General features: G+C 44.4%; 1 protein-coding gene across 2 annotated transcripts; it reads left to right on the top strand.

The window, feature by feature from the left end:
- The first annotated feature begins 5,352 nt into the window (after positions 1-5,352).
- Positions 5,353-9,140, top strand: TWIST1 (twist family bHLH transcription factor 1). Of its 2 annotated transcripts, none has more exons than XM_030822202.1 (2): positions 5,353-6,372; positions 6,908-7,576. In XM_030822202.1, exon 1 carries the CDS (start codon positions 5,722-5,724, stop codon positions 6,328-6,330), a length of 609 nt encoding a protein of 202 aa, XP_030678062.1. In that variant the 5' UTR covers positions 5,353-5,721; the 3' UTR covers positions 6,331-6,372; positions 6,908-7,576. The 2 variants fall into 2 exon arrangements, with proteins under 2 accessions (XP_030678062.1, XP_030678063.1); XM_030822203.1 differs by lacking the exon at positions 6,908-7,576 and adding an exon at positions 9,094-9,140 and having other exon boundaries at positions 5,409-6,372.
- Positions 9,141-9,566: the final 426 nt, after the last annotated feature.

Below are 9,566 nucleotides of genomic sequence, written 5' to 3'. Positions count from 1 at the left end.
CTTTCTTTCTTTCTTTTTTTCAGAGTCTTTGGTCTACTGCTCACTCACTACAGCAGGGTCTCAGAGAGAGTAATTAGGGATCTATCTGCATAAAGATACAAATGCAAAGCAAAAGCATTTAGTTCCAAGGAAAGCAGGATTCCACAGCCTGATACTGGTAGCAATCCACCAGAACCATGAAAGTCTTCAGAAAAGTATCAAGCTATAATCCAACTTAATGTACAAAGTAATCAAATATTCTAAAATGTTTTTGAAAGAAGGTACTAGAAAAGAGGAAGGATCTCTAAAATCAGAGATTGTGTGTAATAATTCTGAGGAAGTGCTGAGAATCAGTACCTTAAGATATCGCATTTTTTCCATGTATCTGCAAAATAATTTTTATTATCCTAAAATTTGCATTAAAATATGAGTGGAAAACTGTGAAACATAATTTTCATATAGTTTTCAATGTAAAGACAACCCAAATGCCTGAAGTAGAAATTCAAACTGTTAAAGACATTTTGAAAAATTTTTTAGAAAAAAAAATAAACTGTTTTTCATTGCCAAACATGGAATTATGTAAAATTCAAAGTCACCAAGAGTTTTGTACAAAATTATGTCAACGTAAAATAAACATTTTCCCTTAACTACAACATTAGTATATTTTCTTTATGTTCTAAGAAAGTACAAATTATAAAATCTTCAAAAGTTTGAATGCTAACTCATGCTTTTTTAATAAAAATGGCATAAATCAAATAGACATCTCCAAATGATATTCATTAATTGTGTGTTATTTTTGCTGTTTTGTTAGCTTTCCTCTTCTCTGAGCTTCTTTCTAAACAAAGTTATCTGGGAAATTGTGTCCTCTTGTGGTGACTGGCAAAAACAACATGTTTTCTGCAGAAAGAACCAAATCAAACAATAGCAGCAGGACACAAGGCTTCAGGAAAACCCATTTGTGAAAAACGGAAATCCCTTCAAGTGAAGAAAGGTGAAAGTTATGAGTAATCAGAAAGAGAAATTAAACTGAAAAAACATAGAATGTAAATCATTCAATTTCTATTTAAATTACTGGTCATCGGATGATTAAAAAGAAGATGCATAATGCTATGTAGAAAGACTGAGACCATGATAATAGTTCCTATGAATAACTATTTATTTCTTGCATTCTTTCATCAGTTATTCCAGCAACTCTTTGATATAAGTGAAGTGACTGTGTTTTCCAACAAGGTTAATGGACACCAACTCTCCAGCCTGCAAACCCCCTGAAAAAAAAAAGAAAAAAAATGCTCTTCAAGACTCCATACTTTTCCATATTCTGATCCTGCGCTTTCTACAGGTTAGACCTATGTCTCCTCATCCCATCCTTAAGCTGAGTTCAGAATGTCAACTATTTTAAAGATTAACATTTATTTGAAAATTTCGCTTGCGGTACTGTTGGCACCCCAATTTATTGTGTTTTTTACTTTTTCATTTTATTTCTGAATTGAAAACTTCACATCTTATAACTTTAGTTTTTTTTTTTTTTACTTTTAAAGATATTCCGATAGAAAAATGTAGAATCAGTTGAATTTATGAATTAAATCATCATTTAAAGAGAAAGAATGAGTTTTTATATAGGGAAAGGTGTTCAAACATTATTAAGGCTACCAGGGTCATGAAAGAAGAATAAGCTTTTACACAGTTATTGTGCTGACATGACTTTATATTCCACTTTACTAAAATTCTCTCATTTAAACAGCAGTCCCTCTGGAGTGTTCAAAACAAGATGAAATCTAAGATATACAACCTTATCTGATATTCACTCAATTGCAGCCTTTCTAATTTTCACTCCCTTCCGTGCGAATGATCCTGTGCATTATTTATGCAATTCAGATAAATTATTTCTCAGAACTCGGAGCCAACAAACAGGTGATAGGCCATCTAAAGTCTGAGAAGAAAGAAGGGTAGGAACAGATTGAGGTACTCACCTTTTATGCAAGCCCAAACTCCAGAATTTACCAGTTTGGTAACCATTCTACAGTGTGTGTTTCTTTTCCTTATCTAAAAGTATTTATAACTGATTGTTGCTAAGAGAATGTCACAGCATATTCAAACTGTCAGGATACTTAATACTTATTGTATATGTTCAATGTGAGATTTCTAACTCCGTTACTTTTAACAGTATTTTTTGTTTCAATTTTTAACACAGCACACATTCCTCAGGCAGGATTGCAAACATGCCAAGTGTGCAGTTTGAAAACAAAGATCGTTTTGAACTATCCAAGTACAAAAGAAATTTTTTTTTTCAGTTAAATTTTTTTGGGGAGGACTTTACTTTAGAAGGAGGCAAAATGACTGAATTCCAGTTAATCTAGCATTCCCAAAGAAGGTAGTCCCCACTGACATCCTTTCAGTTAGGCTAACTTCAGCCTCAAAAGAAAATTTCTAAGATTGTTTTTATGATCCCAAGATTGGGATTTTAGAAAGAAGCTTTCGAATTTAAACTAAACATTGCAGAAGTTGCAATTATTGTTGCATATATAAGAGAATCCAGAATTATACCTGACCTGTCAACAAGTAAAAAGGGAGCCATCCTTACAAATGTGGAAAAGAAAATTAGTAGGTAAAATGTTAGATAAGAAAGAGCTGTATATGAGCAGACTGGACTCGTCAGCCAGGGCGTGTTGCAGTTTGTAAAGCAGGGAGTATCTAGCTCCAGCCATTTTTTGAGAGGTAACTCCTGGACTACCTTTTGCTACAAAAGTAACATTCAAGCCCTACTTAAGAACTCAAAAGTCGTCTCATCCTCCACTCTTTGGAACAGTTCAAGAGCCATTTCTTCTTAGAACTAGGCATCAATTGTGACTGTGGCTGAAAGATTCCATGGTCAGGATGGTTCTGGTTAGGTGTTCATTTTGAATTCCCCTCTAAGTATTCTGGCATCAGAGCGTCGCCTGAGCCTTGGGGGGGTCCCTGTACCCAATGGCCAGGAGCTCTTCATCAGCTAGAAGTTTAGTGCCGGGAAAAGGGCTGGGCTCACTTGTTTAAGAACCAGTCTTTGAGATTGATGACTTTGCAAGATGGGCTGGCTAATGACCCCTGGCTGCTGCACTGTTGTGGACTTGGTTTCTCCTCCAGCTTGTCCGCTCCCCTCCCCTTCCCCAATTCCCCTTGGTCAGGTAAGATTTCCTTTACACTTTACCCACACTTTCCTGTCTTGCTTATCCGCGGCCACAAACGAAAGAGTCCAATCATTCGATCTCTTTATTTTTGAGAAAAGAGAAAAAAAGAACAAAACAAAAATAAGATTTATCTTTAAAAAAAATAGCTGAAGTGGAAAAAGTTTCGAGATTTCTGCAGCCACGCTCTAAATAAGAATTGCAGAACACTGTAAATTCAGATTTACAAAAAGAACACTTGGTGGAGAGTGGGGCAGAATTTCTGCCGCATTCTGTAAGCGCTTCCAAGAGATAAAATCCTGTAAGCGGAAGATGCAAACGCAAGGGTGCAGGGGTGACTGTTTTGAGAACTGCTAGAGTGCTACTGAAATTAAGTGGAGGTCAAATGGAATCTGAGTTTCGGACCGACTATTTTACAATAAGACAGCGGCTCACTAAACAGGCCAGTTGACAAGCTGTAGTCACTGTTTCTGAATATTTCTGTAAAAATTGTAAGGGATCAACTCTGCAATTTGTCTCTCCCATGAAAGCACGGTCTTGTTTACACCTCGCTGGAGAAATAACACTCGCTCTTACTTCTCCCAAAAAGCTGAACCCTTCAGTCGGCCCAAGGAGCTCCACACCCTAAGGTTTCCAGGACCAAAGCTGCGAGTCTCCGCGGGCAACAGCCACGTGGCCTGCCTGCGCCTCGCCTGGGTTCCTGCCTCCAGCTTGAGATATCTGCAGCCGCGAACCTTGGTCCAGTCCAGAAAGGGGCGCTTTGCTCAATTAATTGTTCCCGCCGGCGAGTCCGTACTGAGAAGCCCATGAGCGGACCTTATGTGCAGGGTACTCCAGCGCAGTGCACAAAACTCGTCGCCCCCAAACGCTGCCCCCACCCCAACACTGTGTACTGACTCCAGCTTTTTACTTTGCCATGTAAGGGATGGACCTGAAACGGTTATTTTACCTCAATTCATTTCAAAAAGGAAATGCCATAGCATTGCAAAAGATGGGCTTCTTATCCAAGGCAGCTTGCTTTCTCGTTCATCAACTTTGTTGCTTCCAGTTTGCCAGGATCTACATTAACACCCTCTTCAGGGCTCTTCGTTTTAACTTATAGACAGAAATGCTTAAAATGTTAGCGTATCCAAGTATTTGGAATGTGTTTGGGGCTCACGAAGCCAAATCGTCCACTGGATCCCCCAGATAGTGGGGGCTGGGGCGGGGGGGTCTCAGAGCGGGCAGTCCCTTCTGTCCAGGCGCTATCGAATTCCCACTTCACTCTCTTACAAGCTGGCCTTTCAAGGTCACAATGCGGAGCCTAATTTGGGGGTGGGGATGAAATGGCCACAGGGTCTCTCCCTTGGGTTGGCATTGCCAGCTGTTAGGGCCGCAGCAAAGGCGCTGCGCTGCCCCCCTCTGGCTCTGCTGCCTTTCCCATGGACTGGGTTTCCTTCCACCGAAGAGTGAACTTCTGCCTCTTTCGAGCACCTTCCGAGGCGTAGTCCTTTGGATATTGGGGAGTGTTAGACTGGGTCGTTGTAGAGGGGAAAGGAGGGCCCAGAAGGGTGAGAGAGCAGGCCGGGACGCAAATCCTCAGCCCCCGCGGCGCGGCCACGTCTTCAGAAACGCCCAGGCCCTCGGGGCTGGGCCGCCGCGGTTTGGCCCTTGGAACTCCAAGGGGTTCATCTACCTGACCATTGGGTGGGCTACGCGGTTGACAGTTTTCTTGGCATGCCCCCCCACCCCGCGCCACACCACCCCCCAGCCCCAGCAATCCCAAATCGGCCCCACGGACCTAGAGGGATCTTGGGCGAGATGAGACATCACCCACTGTGTAGAAGCTGTTGCCACTGCTGCTGTCACAGCCACTCCCGATGGGGCTGCCACCGCGGCCAGGACAGTCTCCTCCGGCCGCTTCCTGGGCTGCGCTAGGGTTCGGGGGCGCTGCCCGCACGCTCCGGCGGGGAAGGAAATCGCCCCGCGCCCGCCGGAGGAAGGCGACGGGGAGGGAAGGGGGAGGGCGGCTAGGAGGCGGGTGGAGGAGCCGGCCGCCCGGGCCAGGTCGTTTTTGAATGGTTTGGGAGGACGAATTGTTAGACCCCGAGGAAGGGAGGTGGGACGGGGGAGGGGGACTGGAAAGCGGAAACTTTCCTATAAAACTTCGAAAAGTCCCTCCTCCTCACGTCAGGCCAATGACACTGCTGCCCCCAAACTTTCCGCCTGCACGGAGGTATAAGAGCCTCCAAGTCTGCAGCTCTCGCCCAACTCCCAGACACTTCGCGGGCTCTGCAGCACCGGCACCGTTTCCAGGAGGCCAGGCGGGGTGTGCGTGCAGCCGTTGGGCGCTTTCTTTTTGGACCTCGGGGCCATCCACACCGTCCCCTCCCCCTCCCGCCTCCCTCCCCGCCTCCCCCGCGCGCCCTCCCCGCGGAGGTCCCTCCCGTCAGTACTCCTGCTCCCTCCTCCGGGGGCCGCACCGCCCGGGCCGGCGCCGCGCGCGGGGGAAGCTGGCGGGCTGAGGCGCCCCGCTCTTCTCCTCTTCCCCGGGCTGCCCCTCTGCCCCGGGCCCGCGAGGCCACGCGTCGCCGCTCGAGAGATGATGCAGGACGTGTCCAGCTCGCCAGTCTCGCCGGCCGACGACAGCCTGAGCAACAGCGAGGAAGAGCCAGACCGGCAGCAGCCGCCGAGCGGCAAGCGCGGGGGACGCAAGCGGCGCAGCAGCCGGCGCAGCGCGGGCGGCGGCGCGGGGCCAGGCGGAGCCGCGGGCGGGGGCGTCGGAGGCGGCGACGAGCCGGGCAGCCCGGCCCAGGGCAAGCGCGGCAAGAAGTCTGCGGGCTGCGGCGGCGGCGGCGGCGGCGCGGGCGGCGGCGGCAGCAGCAGCGGCGGCGGGAGCCCGCAGTCCTACGAGGAGCTGCAGACGCAGCGGGTCATGGCCAACGTGCGGGAGCGCCAGCGTACCCAGTCGCTGAACGAGGCGTTCGCCGCGCTGCGGAAGATCATCCCCACGCTGCCCTCGGACAAGCTGAGCAAGATTCAGACCCTCAAGCTGGCGGCCAGGTACATCGACTTCCTCTACCAGGTCCTCCAGAGCGACGAGCTGGACTCCAAGATGGCAAGCTGCAGCTATGTGGCTCACGAGCGGCTCAGCTACGCCTTCTCGGTCTGGAGGATGGAGGGGGCCTGGTCCATGTCCGCGTCCCACTAGCAGGCGGAGCCCCCCACCCCCTCAGCAGGGCCGGAGACCTAGGTAAGGACCGCGCCGCTGCACCCCTTTGCCTCTTAGGTGGCAGACGGCCGGCCGGCCAGGCCGCGGTTCCCAGTCCACCTCGATTTCCTCCCCTCTCCCACTCCCCTCTCAGCCTTCGCACCTCACTTGGCACCGTTGCCTCGCGCCCCCAGCGTCCCGGGAAGGCCGATCTGACCCGGCTAGGGAGAGCAGTCTCCAGGGGGATGCGCCCTGGTGAGGGGTGTGTGTGCGCGTGAGTGTGCGTGACAGGAGGGGAGACAGAGACACCCAGGGGTCACGGGTAAGGACCGTTTTGCCAGCGCCACCCTTTCTTTCGGCTTTCAATTTTTGTTCTCCTTAAAACAAATGTTTTAAAACAAATTCCACCTCCTCCTCCTTTCCACCCACCCACTTCCTCTTGCCCTTGGGCTGAAATCCTTCCAGGTTGTTCAGCTTAATTTCTCAGTGGTGGTGATGAGAACAGTGCTCACTAGTCTTAGAAAACAGCCACAGAGACCTAAACAATAACCGACTCCCCCCCTCTGGGTTTTTGCAGATGTCATTGTTTCCAGAGAAGGAGAAAATGGACAGTCTAGAGACTCTGGAGCTGGATAACTAAAAATAAAAATATATGCCAAAGATTTTCTTGGAAATTAGAAGAGCAAAATCCAAATTCAAAGAAACAGGGCGTGGGGCGCACTTTTAAAAGAGAAAGCGAGACAGGCCCGTGGACAGTGATTCCCAGACGGGCAGCGGCACCATCCTCACACCTCTGCATTCTGATAGAAGTCTGAACAGTTGTTTGTGTTTGTTTGTTTTTTTTTTTTTTTTGACGAAGAATGTTTTTATTTTTATTTTTTTCATGCATGCATTCTCAAGAGGTCGTGCCAATCAGCCACTGAAAGGAAAGGCATCACTATGGACTTTCTCTAGTTTAAAATGGTAACAATCAGAGGAACTATAAGAACACCTTTAGAATTAAAAATACTGGGATCAAACTGGCCTGCAAAACCATAGTCAGTTAATTCTTTTTTTCATCCTTCCTCTGAGGGGGGAAAAAAAAAAACTTAAAATACAAAAAACAACATTCTATTTATTTATTGAGGACCCATGGTAAAATGCAAATAGATCCGGTGTCTAAATGCATTCATATTTTTATGATTGTTTTGTAAATATCTTTGTATATTTTTCTGCAATAAATAAATATGATAAAAAATTTAAAGAACCTTAGAGTTTGGTCTATATTTTTAAAGCTAAAGATTAAGTTGGTGGTAAATACCTGCTTGTTTAATTCTAGAGGCACCCAGGAGGGAGGGGGCACTAATACAAACAAAGCAATGAAAAACTCAAATAAAGCAGCTACTGACAGGCACAAGCATGTTATTTTAAAAGACAGCTTTATTATTATTCCAGTTTGGTATTCAGAGGGCTTAGTAGCATCTCTTCATCTCTTATCGTCTCCAAACAGCAAAAACTAACAAATTTGCTATTCACCTCCTTTATATTTTGAGGTGGTAGTTGTCAAAACAGTTAAATGCAAATAAGGAGTGTAAAACCTGCACTATTCTCTTATTATGTACTTTTTGTCATGCTCTTCACTTTGTGAAGATTCCTGAATAACAGGTTCTTTTCAGTGAAAAGATACATAGTGTTAGGAAAATCATCTGTACACACATAGAAATGACCAGAAATGCATAGAAAATAAAGTGTAAATCATCAGAAAAGAGAAAATTCAATTTGTAATTTGCTTAACTCTTTCATGAATGAATATGACATTTAGTGTCATGTTTGCTAAAAAGAAAAGTTAATATGTCCCCATATTGATGCTATTTGGGAAGCATCATTCTTTTTTTTATGTGTGAAGAATATAAGGCTGTGGAATAATATACAAATAATGAAGATCCTGAACTTTCAGTATCCTTGGTAACTGTTGGAACAATCACAGTTTTAAATACTACAGCTATGCAGTTTCTAGTCAATTCATTAGCATTATATTTGATCCAGAATTACACAGAATTTTTCCCTGGTGAGATCATACATACACACACACATTCTGAAGTTAAGTAAAACAATAATGGGCAAACGGGCGTGTTTGATTTTTTATTTCATTCTGATTTTTTGTGGGCCAGGAACATACTGGCTTTTATAATTAACATTATTAGAAATAGTGATTTTATATCAGTTCTTAACTTTTACGTCCGATTTACTGCATTCAAGTGTAACTGGGGAAGCTTTCAAACTGGAAAATTATTTTGGTGCCTATTTCAAACAATGACTAATAAGTGTATGTATCCAAACAGATCGTTTTTGCTTAGCTCAGGTCGAGGTTATTTTATTGCCTGAAGGTTTTTGTTTTCTTCTTCACACAGCACCATAGAATGCTGACATAAGAATATTATGAATTTATTGTTAATAGTTCAGTATTTTACAATAAGGAGCCTGCAGCATTTACTTGTATTAAAACGTTACTGAAAGCTTGGAGAAGTATTATTTTTTTATTTTGATAATCCTTTAGCAAATAACAGAAAGGGAAGGTGATTATGTGTTGGTGTATTTGTGGGGGGGGGGTTGTGTTGTGCGTAAGGCAGGTTAGAAATGTAAGGAGGGTGCCCTAGGAGGATGAGAGAAAGCATTATGTTGGTAATTCTCTTTTGTATGTATCATCCAACCACCTCCATTTTCTAAATTATTCATGGGGAATCTCCTTGTTCACTAGCTTGGTCTGACTATTTGATATTTCAGATTTCTTAAGGTACACCAGGATGGAGCTGGCCATCACTGCTGAGAAGGTAATTGTTATCTTAACTCTGGATATAAGAACTAGATGTGTCAAAGAAAGGTAGCTCTCCATTTGCCTTTCTTTTCTTTCTTTCTTTCTTTCTTTAATGTGTTTTGCTTTTTCTACTTTTTTCATAAGGAAACACTTTGGAGAAGAGCAAATGCCATATTTATAGTAATATTAAATATTAAACTGAAGGTAATATTTCCCCCCAGATTTTCAGAGAAATAAATGAATGAAAAGGGTGATAATTTTATTTTGAATGAGGCGACTGCACGCTGAAAAATATTAACTACTGGAATGCAATTTCCAGCTTGCAGATTCTAATCCCTACCCCCGTATACACAAGACATAAATCGCGAAATTCTTTTTTGGAATAGAAATGAAGCCACCTGTTTCTTTCCCTCCACCATTATATCTTCTTTTGATTTTATGT

The sequence above is a fragment of the Nomascus leucogenys genome, chromosome 11 (genome assembly GCF_006542625.1).
Source record: "Nomascus leucogenys isolate Asia chromosome 11, Asia_NLE_v1, whole genome shotgun sequence".
NCBI lineage: Eukaryota > Metazoa > Chordata > Mammalia > Primates > Hylobatidae > Nomascus > Nomascus leucogenys.
Note: the sequence above shows the minus strand (reverse complement) of the source record. Positions and strands in the feature narration are given on the sequence as shown.